This window comes from Ixodes scapularis, unplaced genomic scaffold (assembly GCF_016920785.2).
Source record: "Ixodes scapularis isolate PalLabHiFi unplaced genomic scaffold, ASM1692078v2 PGA_scaffold1__304_contigs__length_218370807, whole genome shotgun sequence".
Classification (NCBI taxonomy): domain Eukaryota; kingdom Metazoa; phylum Arthropoda; class Arachnida; order Ixodida; family Ixodidae; genus Ixodes; species Ixodes scapularis.
This window is the reverse complement of record NW_024609846.1, coordinates 192,791,266-192,813,645: the sequence shown is the minus strand read 5'-3', so window position 1 is coordinate 192,813,645 and position 22,380 is coordinate 192,791,266. Positions and strand designations below refer to the sequence as shown.

Sequence of the window (22,380 nt, the reverse complement as noted above, 5' to 3'; positions counted from 1 at the left end):
CGTTTCCAAAACGTTCGACAACGACTGGGGAGTCACTTTAAAATGCGGCTTCGGCATGCCCGAATGCTCGCGCTTCGAACATTGGCTGCTGTTCGTGTGAGATTTATCGTATACCGATATCTCATTTTTCCCGGAAGAGAGGAAGGGGCGATGGGCGCCTTGCGCTGTTCCCTCGCTCGTCATCATAAGCTGGTTCTCATCGAGACGCTCGCATCATGATGTTCGAGCAGCACTAACGACCTTTCCTTTTTTTACGGCGGATAATGCGAGTTCCGGCCGCTCCGTGCGCCTGTCCACTCGCTGCCCTCTTGTTGGTGCGATTGTGCGACGCTCACTTATTTCTCGAGCTATTATTGGCGGTGTATAGCTTTTTCTTTTTGCATTCCACGTTCCTTCGTGCGAAGCTCGCTCGCGCTTAAACATGGCGCGAGGCTGCATCTGATTTTTACTCCGTTCTCGCTAACTGCGATACGAACCAAATAAATGGGAACAAAGAGGCGGTGGCGGCGGCCTGCTGCGGGCTTCCATTATATGCCACGTGCGCACACGCCTGTCTGAGCGCGAGCTCGCGTTCTTCGAGTTCCCCTCTCGCGTGTGTGCAGGGGTCCGGCCTGCAGCTTTCCTCTAGTTGCTGCGGCTCGCGTTTTCGCGCTTGCTTTTCGTGTTCGCTATCGCGGGGGCTCGGCTCTACGTATCTCTCTCCCTCCGGCACCCCTCGCCGTCGTCATCAACGCGGCAGCGGGGATCACGGATTCGGGCTCTGCTCTACCTGGACGTGCTGTGTGCTTCGGCAGGCGTCGCGGGGAACGCGCGTCGTCGGCGTTCCGAACCCTCCCCTCTCGTTGCTGCTGCGTGCCACGGTGGCAGCAACCGATTCGAACAGCCGGTGGTGGTGGTGGTGGTAGGGACGCGTCGCAAACGCCGTCGGTGTCGCGGGTCGGCCATGCTGTCCGTGTGGTCGCCGCCCAGGGAGGAAGACGAGGAGGAAGAAGGGCAGCTGTCTTCCAGTTCGGGGTCGAATAACCCGGTGGCGACGAAGACCGTGACGATGACGAAGACGACGGCGAACGCGGTGGCGACGTCCGCGACGAGTTTTGTGCCCGTGGCTTCGGAGGAGCGGCGTCCGGCGAGGACGGTCAAGCCTTTCACTATCGCCGGCACCGGTCGCAAGATGATCCGAAGGTAAACTGAATCTTCCGCCATCGGGGTAAGTGTAGGAAGCGCGCCGCTGGGGATTCTGAAGTTCGCTCGTACAGCGGGGTTCCACGATAAATCAAACGCTTAATTCTTCCTTTTTTTTTCTTTTTTTTTTGTGGTGAAAGGTTAAGGCAGTTTTGACCTAAACCACACATCTAATGACGCATCATCCGCGCGAGAGAGTTTTTGTCGGATGAAGGGCGCGTGACAAAACGTGATCGTGTTGCGGTACTTAGTGTTTTTCAGCAAATCAAGTTTTCCCTCGTTTTCTGGAGTTCTTTTTTTTTAATTTTTATGTTGTTTGCGGTGGTGGCGGTCTTTCGAAGTTGTCGCGATTTCGATCGATTGATTCGGGCGCAGACTGGCGGTACCTGCAGTTTGCTCCTTTATGTCAGGTAGTTCCTGGGATCACATTGACGACGGAATGCCATCGCACGCGGACATGGCCGAGGAAACATACGCAGAAAGACACGGGGAAACACCACACGAAGCTTACAATCTTGCGTGGACACTGACTCCAACGGGCATCTCGCTTGTCATCTGTGGCGGACGTTTCCGACTGGCTGTTCGAACTCGGCGTGCTTTTACCGCCCGATGTATTCCCGTACACTAGTCTGCGTTGAAGATGGGTCAGCCGCAGAAACAACGCATGTAACTTTTTCTATCGCCTGCGAAATCTAGCGCTCGGACACCGTCCGCTGTAAACGGGGGATTCGAAAGAACTGCTCTCGCGACAGCGTTCCGCGGCGTCCCTGAGGAGTTTACAACGCCGATTGAGTAGCGTGCCACTTGTACCGTGACTGTTTACTGTCAGCTGTATACGAAGGTAGCCATGCTCGGCGTGTGCGCGAAGAAGCCGCTCCACACAGGCCCGACAGCACTATCTGCAGCTCGCACCGTTATTCTTGGTGCCGTGTGCGTTTGTTCACATTCACGTTGAACAAAGGCAAGGATAGCAATGTGGTAAAACATCTCCATAAAAAAAAAAAATAGAGCTAACAAATGTTGCAAAACGTTGTTGGGTGCGTACCTTGTTTCTCGTTTTTCTCTGGTCGGGCTCTAAAGGCTAGTTCCCACATCTGCGTTGGTTGCGTTCTCGTGCAATTGAAACGACCGTAACGACAAAGTCACCGGGGCAAGTGTTCGCCGTACACAGCGTGACAAGCGATGCAAGGGGTAGCTTCGCGAAGCTCACGGTTGTTGCGGTGTTTTGGTCGGTACGGTCGCCTGCGAACGGAACCGTCGGAAATGTGTGAACCAGGCTTTATACTTGCTCACTTCTAACTTCGAAGCATACAGTAAGGCGAGTGCGGGCATTCTTCGAAAACAAATTGTGCCCCTCCTCCTCTCCACCACCACCTTCGTGGATACGGGATCTAAAGCTTCTCGATAGAAATCGCGCTTCGCCTTTCTTCCAAGTACACCGACAACCGTTGTTCTGGGAACGCGCAAGACACGTGCAGCGAGCGAGTGCTTTGCCGCCATTCGCTTTCAAGCGCTGTTCATTTCTGTGTTTCGCCGCCATTTACTTCCGAGGACCGCGCACAGTGCCCGGTTCTCGTGCAGTGGCGCAGTGGACGCTACTTCCCTCCTAAACTGGGCACAAACACATGAAGACTCGTTGCCGGTGCGAGGTGCGCGATTCCTCGTCGGCGCAACAGACCGCCGTCGGGAAGTGCAACAGCTGTTCCGAGCCCCGGTGTTGTGTTCGAGGAGGAGGGGGTCACGTGGGCGGGTACGGTTGAATAGGTCCGCGTGTCTTTCCGCTATCGCCGCCACATGTCTGCTGGGGCCGAGCGGCAGGTGCGCGCGGCGAGGAGGAGGCCCGGGCACACAGGTGGGCAAAGAAGCCTCACGAGGGGGTCTCGGGCCGCCCCTGTTTCGGCCGATGTCGATCGTCGAGTTTCTGCAATTAATAGAGAGAGTGTTCATTGGCGGCCGCAGTCCAGAGCCCACGGCTGCTGAGCACATGCCAACGGCTGACTTAGACATTTCGTTTTTTTTTTCTTTTTTGCAACGCATGTTTTATATTGGAGGAGCCATGAAATGAATTTTCAACTTCTTCCTCCTTAACTTCAATCCTTAACTAAGAAGCGAAATGAGAAATCGCCTGGTCGTGGACACCGAGGCGACGACTCCAAGCTTCCACCGTGTTTTTTAAGCACGCCGTGAAACCTGTCCTTCTCAAGTGATGATGAGCGCCGTCACAACACTCCTTGGCATCGTCGCGACTCCTGCAAAACGGACGTCACCTTGCGGGAAAGCACTCAACTGTTCGGAAGAGGTTCTTTCGTGATTTCTGCTCGTCTCCCGTGGCCTCCGTGATTCCATGTTTTCGGCGGTTCGAGCGATGGAACAGTTTGCCCGGGTGACTCTGTCGTAACTCTAGTACCAGCTTGTTACCCAGGTTGCTCTGCACGCAGCTTATGCATCCGCGTGAGCCAGACATTCCGCGTTTATCAACATTCGTCGCTTCCTCGAAGTCGAGCCTCTGGAAGCTCGCTGACTCCAGCACATTGCCGCAGGTTCGAAGCTTGGAGGATAAAAATCGGGGCGAACCATTTTGAGCTCAATGCTCGCTTGCTGATGCCCCAGCGTTGTGCGTTGAGCTGGCACATGGCACGGCACGACCTGTTTTCGACCGCCATATTGGCCCGATAGTGGCGCCCTCGTAGGCCGCTGGAGTCGCGAATTCGTCGACGGATTGATTGTTGACGATCTCATACGTCCGAGTGACTCACTGCTGGTGTCCGATGCCGGTGGTATTGCGGTAAAAAGGCGCATAGCTTTCGAAGCAAAGGAGGTACGAAATAGTCCGCTATATTTTCGCACCTTCGTGCCAATAAGAGGGCTTTTGATTTTCCACCCTCTTTCATTTAGCCCACTAAACGATATACGATTAGTAAAATCCTAATCTAAAATCTAAAGTCTTAGCAACCTATTAATGTGAGCTTTCTCTGAGAACCCGCTATAAAGCGACGTCATGCCCTGGCACTGGCGTGACGTCACACATGACGCGTGTTCCTGTTCATGCGAGTCCCGAGGGCAGCAGGCTTGTTTACGAACACTTTAGTGTGGCACGGCGGGTTTGTACTGGAATGAGTTCGCTTGTTTGTTTCTGGGCGGTGACAGCTCGTTGTTCGGTCGCTGCCCAAACGCACACCGCGCCGCCATTTGAGTTTTCCTGATGCGCTGCTGGCCCCTGGAGGATGCAAGAAATTTTCTGGTACGATCGATGTTTAAACCGCGAGAAGTTAGCAGCCTGCCTTTAAGGGGCGTCTCACGTCTCCGTGCTGTAGATGAGAAATGTGGGCAGTTTGGTGAGACATCTAGTCCGTGTTTCGAGTGCATCACGGTTTAACGGGCATATTTTGTAAGTTAACGCAGGGGATTCGCCTTGTTCTGTCCTGCCTGCCCACCCTCCAGGGTTAAATTTGCTCTCTTTTTAATATATTTTTGTTTTTTGTTTGTGTGTGTGCGTGTGGAATGCCGCTGTTGAGATGCATGTAGAGATGGCTCTTCAAAAGAACTTTAGAAATCGAAAATGCTTGGTCCTGTTTTTTTTTTTTTTTTTTTTTTGGGGGGGGGGGGGGGGCAAAACCGAAATAAGAATTAAAACTTGTGTCTTTATTTTCTTTGTTGTGTTGCGCTTTTTAACCTTTTAAATCGAAATAAGAAAGAAACTTAAAATTTCAAGACTAATAATTTTTGGAAAATCGTCGATTGGGGCTTGAACTTCTTTTTTCTTTTTTAAATAATATACTGCGGATGGTCTCGCATTATTGGAAACGCGCGGACAAATAAGATAACCCGAATTTGCGACGTGCAATATTCATGTATATAATGGCGGCAAACTGCCCGCTGTTTTTTTTTTTTTGTGTGTTAATTACTAAAAACTTAGCAAATAAAAGGAGCGAAAGGGTATGCGTAGATAATCCAGCTTTCCTATTCGATTAAAAACGAGTATATGATTGAGGAGACCCAACTTCTAATTATGCGGTAGAATCCCCCGAACCTCGCAATCGCATGAAAATCCCTCGTTTACAATCTCGGCCGCTGTCTCCTTCCTTTGGAATGTTGTCGCTTTCCTCGGGCTAGTCCGCGTGATCATCTGATATCGGTCGGTCGAGCGCTCGGCCAAAGCTTGGGGAATTGTGGAGCGAAGAGGTCTCAGCCGAGCAGGATTACGATGAAATATTTAGCAGCGGGTACAGCTTGAGAAAGAGCCTGCCGCCCTCAGTCGAGCTGTCGTTCCTCGCGATGTTTCGTTTCATTGTTCTGCTAGCTTCTCATTGTTATGACCGAAACAATGTGTCTCGGTCACACAACACGTTGTGCGTTTGTGCGGAGAGCTGCAAAGTTCTACGTGCTGTATTTTGGCGTCACGTATGATTCGTTTCTTCTTTTTTTTTTAAGGGAACAGGGTAGGCCCTATTCTTCCCATGTGTTTCAGCCTATGTATGTGACCCTTTTTCTTAGGATCTGCTAGGGTTAGAGCAGAGCCGTTTATACTGAGAGAGTTTGGCCTTCTTAAGGAGATTTTGGCAGTCTGACAACCACAGCAGCGTAGTCTGACAACCGGGGGATGACTACTTCCGTCCGCCATATTGTGGATCTGACTCATAGGAACTCTACGCGATTTCACAGGAATGAACAAGACAAAGAAGTAACGCCATATTGTGTTATCGCGAAATCCGCTGGTTCTAGCGGCCAACAAGCTCCGCCCATCGGCCAAACTCTCTCAGTATAAACGGCTCTGGGTTAGAGGATTCATGTTGGTATCATTGTATCTAGCTTTCTGTGTTCTCTTTACTGAACTAGATTTATTGTTCTATATATTTTAGTTCTTTTTTGCTCTTGTTTTTACTGGACCCTTCTAATTTTAATGCCAAAATAGACAATAAACAGCTTGTCAAACAATATTGCCTTGATTAATTTCCATAATTCTAGTTCAGTAGACTCCCCCTTGTGTTGTCTTGTTAGTGGAAAAAAATTATACTTCTAGTTTTTATGGTTTCAGAGAAAAAGGGTCAAACGTCGCAAAAAAGTGATGTATTGAGATAATCGACTTTGAAGTGAAAAAAGGCACTTTATAATAAACTTGCACTCTTGAAATGCATGCTGATGTATCCGTTCGGTAGCCACCAGCCAGGTTGTCACCTCCATAGTCAATATTTAGTTTCTTTGTTTGCTGTCTTGCTTTTTGGGCCTCTTTTGTGACGAGCTGTGTAGCCCTGTCTGCCAAGTAAAGTCGTCGCCGGTCAACGTCCCGCAACCACTGCACCATAAATCATCCTGGTAAAACGCCAAGTAGAGGCTCGAAGTTGTCCGTTTTGACGTCTCTCTAATCAGTGTGTCCAACAGCACTTTTCACAGTTCAGAAAGTAGGTGCAGGCGACGCCAGCTCTTAGTGCTGCTTTTTTAACCAGCTGCAAGTCCCCACCACACACTTTTCATACCCAGCTTTCGGCGACGGTACAGGAAAGAAGGTCGATGTCAATCAGTGCACAGTTGCAGTCACTAACACTTGCCTTGAGCTCTTCAAAGCGTGCACTGGCGTGCTACCGAGTGCGACAGCTTCGAAGAAGACGCACACGTGGTAGCCGCTGCGTCAGGCATCAGAATGCGTTGCGGGGACTCCGCGGCATGAGAAATTGACCTATGCCGACTACTCTGGAAGCGATGCTTTTAAAATATCTTCTTCGTCTTCGTCATTTTTAACATTCCAAACCTAGTGTTAAAGTAAACAATAAATTACCTTGCCCGTGGAAGCATGCCGAAGCCGAAGCAAAAGTATGCGCGTCGCGACTGACACCGGCAGTGTCTGAGGATTTATGGGGCTAAAAAAGTAAAAGCTAGACAGCTTTTCGCTCTTGCTGGACGAGCAATAAACATTCCGCTAAACCTAGTGAAAATCTGCGTTTTTTTTACGGTTTTTTTACAACATAGGAGAGATACTGATCGTGCATAGGTGTAAAAGGGAGCGTGGTCGGTCACCACCTAGGTTTCGGAAAAGGTAATTTTTCCTGTAGATAAATCGCGCACGCTCAAATTACACAGTCAGCATTGTTCAGGAAAGACTGGGAAATCCAAATCCCTAAAAAACAAAAACTCAAATTTTTTCAAAATTTTGCCCTACCCTGTTCCCTTAAGAGTGTTACGCTCGAAGGCATTTGTCTGTCGCAGCGCTAAACAGGCAAGCTCAGTGCCGTGAGCAAAATGAGATCAGTCCACCGAAACACATGGTGTGCTGCCTGGTAAAACAGAATAAAAAAACATTCCACGCTTTTTTTTTTAAATTTATTTTCACGAGGCACGAGCGAGCTCGCGCAGTGTTAGCACGCGCCTTATGAACGCGTGGCTCGAAGGTTGTTCCAAATCTAGCTGCTAGCGTTGCGAGAAAGGAAGAAGAAAAAAAAAAAGACACCTTCGCGTGGGCTTTTTGACTATTAGAAATTAAAACAGCGCAAGGACACGGACAAGAACAAGAAGGCAGACGAACAAGGCGCTGACTTGCAACTAAAGTTTATTCCTGCAAACATCAAGTCCGTGTCCTTGCGCTGTTTTAATTTTTAATCATGAAATACCAACTAGCCGAAACTTCCACGTTAGTCAACTTCTTTTTGACTAGTTTCCTTTCGTCGGTGTGGCTGAAGCGGCTGGAGCACCCGCTGGTCCGGAAAACCCGGGTGTGCGTGGCGTTCCAAGTCAGCCACTGGGCGTTCGGCCGCGGTGTTTCGCGTCGGGGAGGGAGCGCTCCTCGCTCCCACACCACGCGCTTTCAACGACGCTTGCATCGATCTGCGCCACGCGGCCGCCGCCATGATAGCGAGCAGCTGAACGCAGACGGTGTGTTCTGACGTCGCAGCAGCCCGGTCTCTCCCTCCCCGTCGTCCTCCTCGCCTCGCGATCTTACTCCGGGCCCGAATTTTACCGGGCAAGCTTCGCGGCGTCGCGGTTTTTTCTTTACAATATTTTCTATTACATTTTTTACGTTGTTCCAAAAGGTCGGACCTTCGGTGCGATCGTCGTCGCGGCGTTTTCGCCCGTCTGTCTATGGAAGTAACAGCGCTGCGTCTTCGAGGGAGTGTGTTGCGTGCGTCGTCCGTGGGTGCCCGCGGTTCGGAGCCCGGGTTCTGGCGTGTGCGGCCGCTGCTTTGACCGCTTCCGCGACGGATCGTGACGACGGAGGTTCGAACCGCCGGTGCTGGGTTCGGAGAGCGCGAGGGGTTGCGCCCGCGCTTGCGTCGTGATATGCGGTTGCGGTGGGGGGCCACTGCGAACACGTGAGGAGTGTGATGCGGCTTGCGAAGTTTGTTCGTGTGAAAGAAGGTTTGTTTCACGCCGTTTTCAAGATGCGACTCGGTTCCCTCCGGATAACCCCGTGGTCGGCCCAGTGTTCTGATTCCCGAAAAGGGGCCGTACGCCAATAAGCCTTTCATGCGTACAAATTGGTTTGTGAGGGTTCCGTCTCGGGAAACAAACACGAGGCATTGAAGTGCTGCATGTTACATGTTGCGGTGGATGCTGTGCTTTCTGAAATGTTGCAATCGCTCTGCACCGGAGTACATTTGTACTTTTGCTCATCCTCAATGTTGTTTTTTTTTTTTTTTTTTTTTACCTTGGGGAAGGGTATAAATGCATTGTTACTGGATGGAGCCATGGTGTGATTTGCAGTGACTTAAAATATTGTGTATACTACTGGTCTATCTGCTAGATTACAAATGTAACTTTTAAGGGGCAACATTTAAAGTGCCTCATTATCTAGTGAAATGTGGTGGTCCTGATGACTCATCTGTGCAATGTGAAGATTCCTTGTCTAAGTTAATAGCTTGCCATCAGGCACAGTGATAGAAAAAGCGTAAGATGAGACTGGAGTATGGTCATATGACACAATGGTCATATGTGAGGGAACATAGTCTTGGTCATGCAGTCTGTAAAAAATAATTGCAGTATCATCCTTTTTTTTATACAGCCTTTTAATTTTTGTTGGGCATTTGAGAGGTAGGTTACAAGTTACAGATAATGGTAAACATTTACTTGTATCAGTTTTGCAGTGATTAATGTCACATTTAAATATGAGAGGTACTTTTTTCTATGTCTTCAAGTTGTATTGTGCATTTTGTTGCTCTCATTTGCCAATTGCAATTACCAAAGAGAACCCTGAAAACATTTTTTTTGTGTGTGTGAGTTGATTGAACAGGACTACAGTATATCCATCACAGGCAGTCTCTGCATACTCAGATGTCGAAAGAGCATCTTGTTTTCTTTGTTTAAGTAATGGGGTGCAAGTTTAAAAACCACTAGATCTAGAAGTTTTAATTTTGATATAGTTCCATATGAAACTCTGTTCTCTCTTTGTGCTTGCTTGCTGTAGAGATAACTAACATCACACAGCATATCTTTCTCTTCACATAGTTCAAAAATACAATAATAAATCAAAGAAGTCCTTTACAAGGTTGGCAATTTTTCACCTGAATTTCTAGTACTGCCCGTTTTAAGTGACAAATCTTGGGCCCACTACTTCCAGCACTCTAGTACAGTTCCAGAATAACAGAAAGACACCAAGTCCTAATTAGTTTTTGGCTCTTCCATTTTTATTTGTAGAATGAAAGAACTGTCTGTGGAGCTTGATTTTAGATTCTAGAAATAAGCTTATATTTGGAAATCGGGGGAGCCTTGATAAAATTGCACCAGGCATTGGCATGTTTCAACCTTCCGGTTTTTCCTTCCACTCTTTCCTTCTGGTCTTTTCAGTGCTTGCTACATTTTGTGTCCGTTACAACGAGGGTGCTGGTGCTTCTTTGCATGTAAGAACATAGGGTTTCAATGTGCCATGCACAGTCAGGAAGAAATTTTTATAGAAGCAATGTACGCAGCCTATGTCATCCTTGAGTTGCTAATCATCTTTACCTGCATTTTCTTCATTTTCAGAAACCTGACACAGGTACTTTATTTTGCATTGAAATTAAGCATTTATACCCTGGTTGCTCAACTTCTTGTGTGATTGAGCAAGCTTTGAAATTCAATCTAAGGCTGTGCATCAGTGAACCTCTTTATTGGTGGTATGTGCGTGTATTGAGGCGTGCATGGAGGGACTCCCTGCCAAGATGCCATTCGGGCCTCTCGGGAGAACAGGCAGACAGTCTGTAGTGGAACGCACAGGGTGCAGTGACCGTCTGCAATGCCTGGGCGTGGTGGCCGGTGCACTCAACATGGCGTGCCTTTCCCTGGTCCTACATGCAGTGTGAAGGAGAGCCACCAGATGGCGGAGGCCAACGTGGAGAAGAACCAGAAGCTGAAGGATGCGCTGGGCATCAACCCCTTCTTTGTGGAGGGCAGCTCCCTGGACCCCGACCGCAAGGCCAAGGAGGCACAGGCCGCCTCCGAGGCACACAAGCAGTACAGGTGACTCTGGGGCTGCCTCATCCCAAGACCTGTCTAAACGGGCCCGACCAGTAGAAACTCGCAAGTCTCCTTTAGGGGCTGGATACAAAAAGAAGCCTATAAATATTGGCACCATTGCTTCGCGAAGCAAACGAGTCTTTGCGAAGCAATGGTGCCAATTGCTTCGCAAAGACTCGGTAGAGCGTTTTCAGAGACAACTGCAGACGTGGCGGCCCGACCGGTGCCCCCGCGCGTGCAAGCACGGGAAGCGTGCGCATGGACGTAGCTTTGGCTAGCTTGCAATTGCACGGGCATGTTCGCACGAGTCCTGAGACATGGTGGCGGCCAGTCATTCCGCTTGCAATCGTCTGTACTTGTACTCGGTGATAGGTTAAGATTGCAGTGGAAGCTGTTTACCTTTGATGACACTTTGGGATCTCATAAGCACGCGCAGCCTGTACTTGAGGGAAGGCGGCAAGGGAATGCCGGATACGGAGCTTCTGCTGCATTTTTGACCCGTCATCGTCTATAGAAAACTTGAATGTGGCCCTCTAAAGGAATCTGGCAGCTGGAGCAGACTGGTCACATGGAAATTTCCTAGAAAGATTAATGCCTTCCGCCTTTTTCAATTTTCTTTTATTATTATTTTTGGCTATTCAAGAAACTGTTTGTGGGTGCACTGTGCTCGACGCCAACTTCTCTGGGCTGCGTTGTCAAGGCTAGTGTAGTTTCCACAGTGCTGCAGCCCTGCCCTGCTTCATGATCACATCTTTTGTCTTGTTTCATGTGCTCGTGCCAAGTAGGTGCCAAATGAGGCCATGCGCTCGAGTAAGTCTGTGAGCACTTTATTTAGGCAGTATGCTAGCCTTGACAGTGGCATGCAGAAAAGTTGACTCCATAGAGTGTCCACATTTTCCGTCATCTCACCTGTTGCAATGTGAAGCACTGCTTCAAGCGTTTGCTAGTAACTGCAAATCTGTACTTTGAATTGTTGAGCTTCACCGCTCAAGAGAGTCCTTTCACGTGTGTACTTAAAACCAAAAAGACCTATTGTCCTGGTATTGCTCCTCTTTGAGCACTTTAGGAGTACATATTGCACGGAGAATTAAGATAGAATTCTGAGTAGCATTCATAATTCCACCTATCGTGGAACTGGCAAATGGCAGGACTATCTATGTCCATCTGTTGTCTTTCTAGCCGCTTTATCCGTAAACATATGTAGCTATGTCCATGAACATTTAGTGTGTACCTTTCGTTTTCTGAAACTGGTATCATATTTTTGTTAAATAGTGGAAACTTTCTTGCTGCTTCATGCTCAAGATATCCAAGCCTTCACAGGCTTGCCGGGTTCTTCTGTAATGTTTGAATGCTTTTCTCTTTTGAAATGCTTTGGCACCACTCTTTTTTCGCCACAGATATTACACCAGGTTTGATATAATATGATGTACTTAAATTGCTGTTTGAATATGTGCATTGCCATTTTTTAACATTGGGTGCCTTATTTGTTGTAGTTAAGCCATTTTCTCTACCTTTGCTGCCTTTTTAAGGAAGCTGTGAGTGTTGCTTTGTGTGTTTTAAGGGATGGTGTGTACGAGGCTTCTGGAAAGAAATCCTTAGGTGATTAGCATAATTGTTTTTCTTGAGCACGATGAAACTTAGCAGAGTTTGACCATCACATAGATCCTTCGAGCATGGCTGCATCCAACGAAGCACTTTTGAGAAAGTGTTCTTACGGAACCATAATGTTTCGTCTCTTGTGCAGCCTTCTTCCGGACTCCGAGAGTTCCCCGGAGCCCGAACAGAAAACGAAAAAGAAGAAAAAGCCTGAGAAGGAAGTTGTGAGCAAAAGGCAAGTTCCTTTCAACGTTCCAAGCTCGAGGGAGATGCGGGCGCCGTAAGAGACAGCTCTACGAACGAGGCCGCCCGTTGCCTCGGTGAACATAGTCCTTGTTACTCTACTAACTGCTTTGTGCATCCAATGTTTGTCTCATGTCAGTAACTTGCCCAATATTTCCAGGGTCACACCGGTGAGTAGCCTCTGTCTCCCTGCTGCTTGTTTTTTTATGCTTTTGCACTTTGTCCTCTCTGACCTTGACCTTTCCTTTCATTGACCTTCACTCGTTCGTGGTCCTGGCACACTTGATCAGATTTTTTCCGATTACTGTTTTGTGCGCATCTTTTTAATGAACCTTGTCTGTTTGTTTTTTGGTGCTACTAGCTTGCTCAGGTTGGTCTTTTTCCTTCCCAACTTTAGCCTTGAAGGGGTTTCTGTCGGGGCGTAGGTAGTGCCACCGGGTATTCACAGAGAGACATCAGAGTTTTCTCCATGCCGTCACCTGACGGCACTGGCATCAGACCTATGTCACAGTGAAATCGTCGTGGGTAGCTTCTTAATGCAAGACTGCACCTTTTGGCATGCAATTACTATGCTAAATTTTCAGGTAGTTGGCACTTGTTAAGTCTATGCAAAGATGTCGGAAGAAAAGTAGCGCATGGATTTAATTTACCAATAAATATTTCACACATTTGCATTTGAGTTTCTTACTTTTAATGCAATGTACTGAAATATGCTAATGGATACAACTTAAAACGATTCCTCATAGCTCTAGTTGACAATGAATATGATGTTAAACAGGCCTACATCTGTTCTAAAAGAAGCTAGAGGATACAGACTGGGAAAAGAGACATATTTCCAACTAATGTTAAATAAATAAGCATCACGGACTGGTTCATACACTGTCTGTACTTAGCCGGTTCAACTCTGCTTGCTTGTATGCCAGCAGATTGGGTTTAATGAACCCATTTGTGCGCTCTATTCTTGCCCCTGGAGACTCCGTAGAGGTACTCAAAGCATGCAAAGTCGCCCCGGTTGTAGCTAGGCCGACGGAGAGCGAGTTTGAAAGCAAAGTTGTCTGTGCCCTGATGCCATTTTTGACGTGGGGCTTTGCAACGTGCAGGAGCCCCACTCCAGAGGCACCCAAGAAGAAGAAGATCTCCTCCTCTTCCTCGGCCAAAAAGCAGAAGCGGGACAGGTGAGTCATCCGCTCGGCTTAGAACCTGGTATTGCTGTGTACTCGACTGCCTTCAAGCAAGGTTGCCCCCCTATATCCGCTATAACAGCCAGAATTGCCTTGCAAGCCTCACTTCCTGAGGAAGTAGCCAAACCCTGTACTGCCATTTAAATTCTGAAAGCCTACAAACTCGATGACTGAAATCCTAGGGATTTTCAGTCATGTGGTTGGTGGTGTAAAAATCAGTGGGGAAATAGTGTTAGCTATGTTCATCGTTAACCTAAATGTCATCCATAATGCATAACTCCCATTGTGCTTGAAAGTTTCATAGCGCATTAAGCTTCGAATCCTGTTACTAAGTTTTGTGGCAGTCAGATGGTAACATTCGTTACGGAGGCAGCATCAGTTGTTGGGGAGTATGCTTGTGGTGCTTCATTTTAAGAGCAGCCATTCCAGTCCACGATGGCATAGCTTGCTGAGTACTGGTGCTGGGAATTACTAACAATGGTAAACTGCGAGGTGTGGTGCTCCACTCTTGTGTGTTCTAGAGTCTTAGGTTTACTACGGTTAACTACTTGCAGCTATTTTGTATTATTACAGGGCTCGTAGTAGAACCATAATCCATTCACACAATTGCCAACAGAGGGGTGGAAGCCATGTGCTTATTGAACTAGTCGTGCGTCAACCTTCCGCCACGTGATCAAGCTCCTGCTCGTACCCACGGGCAGAGAGCAGTGTCAGGTGACAAGAGGAAGCCTATCGATTGGTTTTCGATTGGTTCCAAATTCTTCACAGTTACCTCAGTGACACGCTGAGTGGACCTCCATCAAGAGTTGCTGATCAAACCTGATAGTGGCATCCTTGCCCAAAGTTTTGTCTTTTGTCATTGGGGTCTTTGTTCATAGTGCTAAGAAAACACTGTTTTCATTCTGCAATCTGAGAGAGCCAGACTTCTGTCCACGCAACTTGTCATAAGTTTTACATGCTACTTTCCATGGCACGTGGATTTCGAGGAAAAAAACGGCGCAGGGATGCTTTTGCAACATTCTTGGATTGGTCGGAGCAACTATTAAAACCGACTTTTGGTAATAAGATTCCAAGCCTTTTCCAGTGAAACCAAGTTTCTAAAGATTCATTTATCTTACATTTATCTTTTCTACACTGACACATGGAACCTCGCTATCTTTTTTTTTTGCTTTTCACCGATGTCAGGTCTGCGCTAGGAACAGGAGGTAGACTGGGTTATTAAGAATGGCGTCTTGCAGGTCAGAGTCCCCAGAGCCGAAGCACAAAAAGAGCAAGCCAAAGAAGAAACAGCCTTCTAAAGTGAAGCGCAGAAGCCGGAAAAGGTAAGCAATGGCGGCCAATTGACCTGACAGCACTAGAGGCGAACTGCAGTGGCTCCATAGTGTTTGACCCAAATCTGCAGTGTTTGAACCCAGTAAGTGCTCTGCATCGAGCGCAAGCTCTCTGCCCCCGACGACATTTTGGCGTGCTGTCCAGCCAAGGCCCGGTGGAATGCAATAAGTGCGCGGTGGAGGCAAAGCGTCCACTGGGCTCTGAACCCGTCGCCGACGACGAGTGGTTGCGATGGCACGAGAATCTTGCAGAAAGCTGGAAATGGAGGGGTCACATCGGAGATTGAGCGTTCATCTGTGGGTGCAAGCAGTAATAAAAGCTGGCATCCTTAATTTAGTTTCCTCTTAAAGCTCCCATGTCCTCAAAAAGAGTCTACATATCATTGGCTTTATGACTTGCGAAAAGAGCAGATGCTTCTTTCGCATGATGGTAGAATGCTAATGGGAGGATATGCAGTGCCTGTTGGTCCAAAGCCCTGCTAAGTTGAAGCCAATTCAAAATGTGTACAGGCGACTTGCTTCTGTGGCTGCTTCTATAGCCAAGTGGTTTCACAAACTCTTATTTTAGATATGTGTAAAAGAGCTCAAAGGAGGTACGTCTCGAGTAATCTGTGTAGTTGGTAGGTTGTGGCAGGATCTAAAATGCAAAGTTGTCCCTAATGACTTTTCTCGCAGGCACGTGCAAATTGTGATTTTGAAGTTCGAAGTGAATAGTGATTTAGGCCAAATACTCATACTGCCGTCGCACCTGGCCTGCACCATCTTGATAATGTCAGTGCAACATTAGTGTTGTAACGAATGCGATTAAACCATTCTTAATTGAGCCAACGAACAAAACTTTTATTGTTTAGTCACACGCAACGAGCTTTTTTTTTTTTTTTAAATGAAAAACATTGCACAAGGGTCTTGGTGTCGTTCTGATGAGATAAATATCCATTTGCAGAAAGAATAGTCACCTGGTTGCCAGAAGCTAGCTTCTGTTTTTAATACGTGCCGACTCGGCCGTGAATTTCGGTGAATCTGGGCTGCAGAGCTGTCAACGAGGCGGACCTAACAGAGTCCTTACTATACCCATGTGCTATGCATTGTGCCATGCATTGTGCTTTGAATTGTACTATTTCTTATCCTTACCGTATGGGAAACCTTCTGAAATGAAAAGCTCCCTCGTACAATTTAGGCCGTAAGTGGGACGGAGGCTCAAACAAAGTATACCATGCTCACGCCGTGCTCATCTTACTGCCACTGCAGTCCCGTTCCGGAGCCCAGGCACAAGCGGAAGCGGGCACACTCTCCTTCGGAGTCTGCGAGCTCGGACGAGGAGAGCAGCGACGAGTCGTCGTCTTCATCTTCCGACAGCGACTCAAGCGACTCCGACTCCAAGCACAGCGCCTCCTCTCGCTCGTCTCGGGAGAGCAGGTAACCATTTTATCGCTCCTCTCAGCCGTGCTTCTTGCCCTGCGACACATGCACATTAGTTCCTTTGTCCTTTGGGCAGCGTGCATGCAACGCCCATACCTCCATCTCTCGTTTTGAGGAGCCCATTCAAAAGTTGGACAGTCTGTAGTCGCCGGCAAATCTCGCGAATGCACAATTGAGGCCCATTAGATGACGGAGCGTTGTAGACCTTTCCGGAAATATGTGGTGCCCCCAGCATCTGCTTCACGCATTGCAACGTTCAGACGTACGGCACGTGAAGTCATTTAAGAAGCGAAGACGAGGTTGATATTGCTTTAACAGTCTGTGATTTCAGAAGGCAGAGAAGCAGAAGGAAAGCAAAACAGTGTACTGTAAACTCTCACTTAAACTAACTTCAAGGGACCCAAGGAAATAGTTCACTTAAAGACACACTGAAGACAATTTCAGTCTTTTTGTAATAACCAGCAGAGAGCACAGGACAATGTAGGCTTTCAGCATGACCATAGGCACAGGCATGGCAGTCGGAGCACTTCAGCAAAGCACTTCAGCAACCAGCCTGTCCTTCCTTTGTCATCGCATTTCGACAGTGTCTCCTTGTCAGTTTTCGTTCACTTTTCATTAGTAGTGGGTGACTACCAAAAATATAGTTACCTCAAAACCTAAGTGAGCCAATGGAATTTTATTGTATTGAAATTGACAGTAAATAGCAATTGGGACATGATTCAGGATAAACTGTTTCATATGCTTCAGTAAACTGCTTTGGTGCCAAACACATTTCACTAATGTAGGACTGCCATAATTTTTGTACATATCTATAGCCAAAGAAAAAATGGGTACATATCTATTTCTTTTTCTATTCCTGTTGACACTATCTTTTCTGCCCACAACTTTCTGGGTCGTCCATTTACACGTCTTGGTGGCATGCTATGCTTGCAGATAGGCAAACACGTTTGATGTCTACGGTGAGTATGTTTACATTAGAATCCTAGTGTCTTCCTTGTACCTCTTGGTTCTTGCACTGCTTAAAGTTTGTTGAGTGGCAAAAAGCGTGGTGTTGCATGACAGTGTGCCGTAGCCTCGTACTTGGAAGCAAGGTAGCTTTTACAAACTAAGCCAGGGTGTCTACTTTGCCGGGAAGCACATGGAGGACCGGTTATTTCACAGGTCACACCCTCGTGCACAAATGTGATGGGTGTCTCCCACTTGGGCAGTCACGTTCCGCAAAAAAAGACGATTAGTAGTTTCCCACGCTTGGCGTGAGAACATAGACTCGCAGGCTTTGTTAATTAAAAAATGCCTCGCTTTCGTATAATTAAACAGCGTGTGCTAATTCTGATTTTTCGTTGTTTGTTCCGTTTGACTTCTGCTACCGAATGCTCGGGTCTGTGCGCAGTTATAGTGCTAAGAGATGAGAGAATACTGGGTATAGCCCCTGTTGGGTTTCCTAAGTTGTGTGGGGCGGGCCTTCTTTGTCTGACACTGCAGGTAAAATGGGGTATCGCAAGTTACCATTGGATTGTGCCTTCAACGGCAGCGCAGACAGCGTTTCTTTCGTCTTGCACGCCCTTGGGACGACTTGACTGACTTGGTCGGTGCTCTAGTTTTGTGCGCACTGTCGACTCTCACAGATGGTCGATGCAGTGTAGTCACCGACACGGGTGAATGGCGGGAAGGAGCTTCGGTGTTCCCGCCTCCAGTGCGAGTGTCCTACCTCTGACGACGCTATAGAGTTTCAAGCACCTCGAGTGCGTGCGTGCAGCCAAAGTACAGCAAAAGGCATTGGAGCGCGTGCCAGTGGTCGGCTGTTCGCGAGACGCGCCGTTTTCACTCTGTCGGGGACTACATCAAAACGGACAACGCTGGGGACGAGCCAAAAGAAAGAGACAGCACTCTGCTGCCGTCTTTTTTGTCGGGGTTTAGTGGCGGCAAACAGCTGGCGTACCGTCAACTTTGCGCGTTTCCCGGTTGATTCGTTTCGGACCTCACTCTCGTGTCTGAGTTAAAAGATCTGTTGTATTCTCTGCTGAGGTGCGCTGGTTCGTGCTGTAGATAAGAAATTTGGCTGGTGCTGTAGTGCAATCCACTTATAACGGTACCACATATAATGATATACCGCTTATAACGATCAGTGTATAGGGTTTCTAGACTGGAAACAATTACTTTCTAGTCTAGATACAGCGACAATCGGTTATAGCGATTGCATTTTCGAATTTTCTCATTACCGTTATAAGTGGATTGCACTGTAGAACTGCCCGCCCGAGGTCTCTGGCACGCACCGTGCAGTAGCGACTCGCAACCTCATTCTGTTGCGGCACTCGTCGACATTCTGTCGCGTTTGCTGAAGTTGAGCCACGCGACATAATGTCGAGTGGCTTGCTAAGGCACGGGCACGAGCTCATGGTATCTGAAAACAATTTTCAGTGTGCAAGTGATTGTGTATATTAAGCATTCAACAGAACAACCCCCTCGTGCCTGTGCTTTTGCCAGCGCTGAAGACAGCTGGTGACATGGAGCATTAATTGCAATGAGTGGAGGTGGGGTTTGAACTAGTGTCCCTGAATTCTGGAGCACAAGCTTTCGTCCCACATACTCCAAGCTGCACTGTGCTAACAGACTCGTCCTCCAGTCCCCTTCGAATGCGATATTCCTTTCTATTTGTATTCAAACCACATTGCATTCTAGACATGCTAATTTGGTTCTAGTGCGATAAGCATTCTTTAGCTACCCTGCCCCCCCCCCCCCCCCGGATTTCTTGGACTTTCTGGTCTCCTAATGTGCAGTAGGTATGCACCGTAGACCATTTCAGCTCACATTCTCACACTCCTCGACATTCGCACCTTCTTCGAAGGACCTGACGACTTGGATGTTGTCCTAGAGGTCGTCCCAGACGTTGTCCTCTATCATGTTGTCCTGGATGTCATCCTCTAGGACGTCATCCTCTATGTCGTATTTGAGGTCATCCCGGAGATCGTCCTTAAGATCACCTTAGATGTCGTTCTAGACGTTGTCCTTGATGTCGTCCTTGAGGTCGCCCTAGATGTCGTCCTTGAGGTTGTCCTAGACGAATACTATCACAATTCATAGACAACCAACAATAGTGGTTTCTGCCGAATTTTTAGTCAAGCTTCTAATGTTTGCTTATATAGCATAAAAAGAAAATGGTGGCAAACTGGTAAAAATTGGATAGCTGTGGTTAGGCGGGTGAGGGGTGGATTTTATCCCCTTTCTCGCTACTCTTTTCTGCTCCAGCCTTAGAGATGTCGTCACGTAAGGACAAGCTTATAGATAGCGCCCCATGTTTTAAAGAATAGTACAATTGTAAATTTCTCGATACTCGAGCAAAATTGTACCCATGCTGTGTGGCTGCCACGTCAAACTAGAAGCAAGGACCTGCCGAAAGGATTGGCATGCCTCTTTTCTGGGGAACCAGCACAGCACCTACATTTGCAGACTGCGTACACGTGACTGTCGGGCTGGCGATTCCCGCCCAGCTAAGAGCTCGCCTTTGGTTGCATTGCAGCCCAGAGCGAGGCAAACAGGAGAAGAAGAAGAAGCCTGCGAGCAGCTCCAAGCGACCTTCGAGTCGTCGGAGGTCACCGAAGGAGAGCAACTCCAAGTCACGCAAGTCTCGCAAGAGCCGTCATGGGGACGCCAAGGTGCGTTCAAGCACAGGCTTCGCGTGAAAACCTGGAAAGTTGTGTTGGCGTCTGTAGTTTCGTCTTTGGTGAAACGGGCCTTGCTTATTCGTGCAATGATCTAGATCAGTGGTTCTCAACCACTGATGTTTCGCAGACCCCTTGTGGATAGGCGGAGATGATGGAGGACCTCGTTGGTGGTGAGGGGAAGGTAAAGGTATAAGTTACTTATGACTATGATTTAACAAGATGATATAACTAAGGGCTAGTGTACAGTAGACGTTTTTCATTGACATACGCACAAGAAAACTCGCCCAAAAATTGGAACATTTCTTCTCAGTCTGAAAAAAAGACAACTTCTATTGCTGGGTTTGACTGATGAGGCAGGGCTCCGCAGACCGATGAAAGCTTTGCAGACCCCAAAGGATCTGCAGACACCCATTTGAGAACCACTGGTCTAGATAAAGGCTTTCTTTAATTGAAACCTATGCTGGATTTCTGGTATCCATTTTAACTTGTAAGGTATGTTCCAATGAAACATAACTTTTTTTTTTTGCTAATGCAGTTTCTTTTTTAGTTTTTTTGTGTGTGTATAGGCATGGTTGAGAGTCAGTCTAATTCTTTTAATGAAGATTGCCATCATGCGGGGATTTTTGGTGTCTAAAAAGATGTGTGCATTCGGCTCGTCTTTTTTTCTACCGAAGAAGCAATGTGTAGTACATTGTGCAATGTACTCTTTATCTCTTTTTCCGAACGGACATGAACATTCTCGTTTTTCTCTTGGCACGCAGGATTACTGCAAGGTAACTGTGTTGATCCTTACTTGTAGCTATGCTTGGGCTCTTTCTTATAAGCCCAGCGGATTAGCGGTTGCTTTATGGGTCTTGTCAGGTGGTGCATGACATTTCCTATGGTTCCATTAAAGCACTCTTCCGAAAGTAGGGGAAAGGGGCATTCCATTTGCTTCTGCATTTATGAAAGTAAGTGCACATTAGCTCGTGTAATTTACCTCATAAGCTAGTCTATGACTTCCAAAACTGTGTTTTCAAGTGGTCCCTAATTATACAACTTCTTTTAAGTATCTTTACCCTACTTGAAGAGTTTTTCTAGTTTGTTCACAATCTGGGAAATTTACCTGAGGCATAGCACAAAGTCTTCAGAAGGGTTAGCAATATACTTTTTGATGTTACACTTCAAGTCTGGGTTACCTTGCCCAGTACATATTTTGAGTGTCTTCTTGAAAGCATTGGCCATGCTAGTGGACATACAAATTAGCCCGTGAAGACTGGAATTCCTAACTGCCTTTGTACAAGCTTTTCCAGTGCCTCTAAGGAAACTACATCAAATGAACTTTGGACTAATTTTAATTGAGCGAGCGAGTCTGGTTTTAAATTGGCTGGAAATTGTAAGTCACGAGCGGTATAACTCTAACCTTTAGGTTGGTAACATTATGCTGTTGCTCTTTTTTTTATTCAGCTGGCCAACTGTCTTTACCTGAAAGCATGGAAGACAACCTGGAGAGTAATTTAACCGGAGGGTTCCCAGTTGGCATAGGCTCTCTGAGATAGAATTTTAGATGTGAACTTTAACCACGAAAAGTCTGTTGAATAATGGGTATGGGTAGTGGTCAGTAGATGTGTCAGTGGAGTGGGGACCAGTGCAAAGTGTGCATGTGCTTTTGGAAGGAGGGGGTCTCTTTTGGCGTCCTGTTCCACTCCTCAATTAAATGTGTGCCCCTTCTGTCTGTCTCGATGCCTTGATCGCTACCCGTAGGAGGCAAAGCCAGCGTAAGTACACACGGACACAAACTTTTGTCGAAGGAGTCTGGGAGAGCTGCGGCTTGCGTTGGTCCTTGTTTGTGCATGCTCACCATTGCTGCTTCCGACCCATCCGCAGATGTTGGTTCACTCCCACCGAAAGCGTTGGAGTTGTGTGGTGGTTCTGTTCTGTCCTTTTTATTTTACAGTAACTTGCCATATTGGTTAGGTTCCTGGCAATTCCAGGGTGTTCCGAGGTTAGGGCTAGGAAATTTCTTCGTTAAATATGACGGTGTGATGTCACTGCGGCGCGTTACACAATGACGTCGTGCGACATCATGCAGTCACGCAACACTGTGACGTGGCATTGCGACATTACGTTACGTGATGTGACTGCGCCGTGCAACATTATCGTTAGCGTGCGGCGGAGCGTGCAACACCTCAGTGTGGCGCCGCAGTTAATTTTTTTCTTATGGAAGGTTTGAAAGTTGCGTCTTCGGTTGTATAGTTTGCTGCTATACAAGCAGTTTCTTTAAAGAAGGAATAAAAGTTTGAAGTGTAGTGGAAGCTGTATGACTCGTAATTGTGATAGTGCCCAAGGATGCGAACACCTCAATAA

At 47.4% G+C, this 22,380-nt stretch overlaps 1 protein-coding gene across 5 annotated transcripts in view; it reads left to right on the top strand.

Moving 5' to 3' along the window:
* The window catches only part of LOC8033661 (serine/arginine repetitive matrix protein 2), an 87,521-nt gene that overhangs the window by 45,937 nt on the left and 19,204 nt on the right, over nucleotides 1–22,380 (top strand). For 4 of the 5 annotated variants that reach the window (XM_029973929.4, XM_029973930.4, XM_029973928.4 and 1 more), the window contains exons 4-9: nucleotides 10,444–10,605; nucleotides 12,347–12,433; nucleotides 13,542–13,616; nucleotides 14,861–14,944; nucleotides 16,202–16,369; nucleotides 19,890–20,025. In XM_029973929.4, the coding sequence (XP_029829789.2) occupies nucleotides 10,444–10,605; nucleotides 12,347–12,433; nucleotides 13,542–13,616; nucleotides 14,861–14,944; nucleotides 16,202–16,369; nucleotides 19,890–20,025 (712 nt within the window). Of the gene's footprint in view, nucleotides 1–244; nucleotides 1,183–10,443; nucleotides 10,606–12,346; nucleotides 12,434–13,541; nucleotides 13,617–14,860; nucleotides 14,945–16,201; nucleotides 16,370–19,889; nucleotides 20,026–22,380 lie in introns of those variants that run through there. The other variant, XM_040502147.2, reaches the window with a different exon arrangement.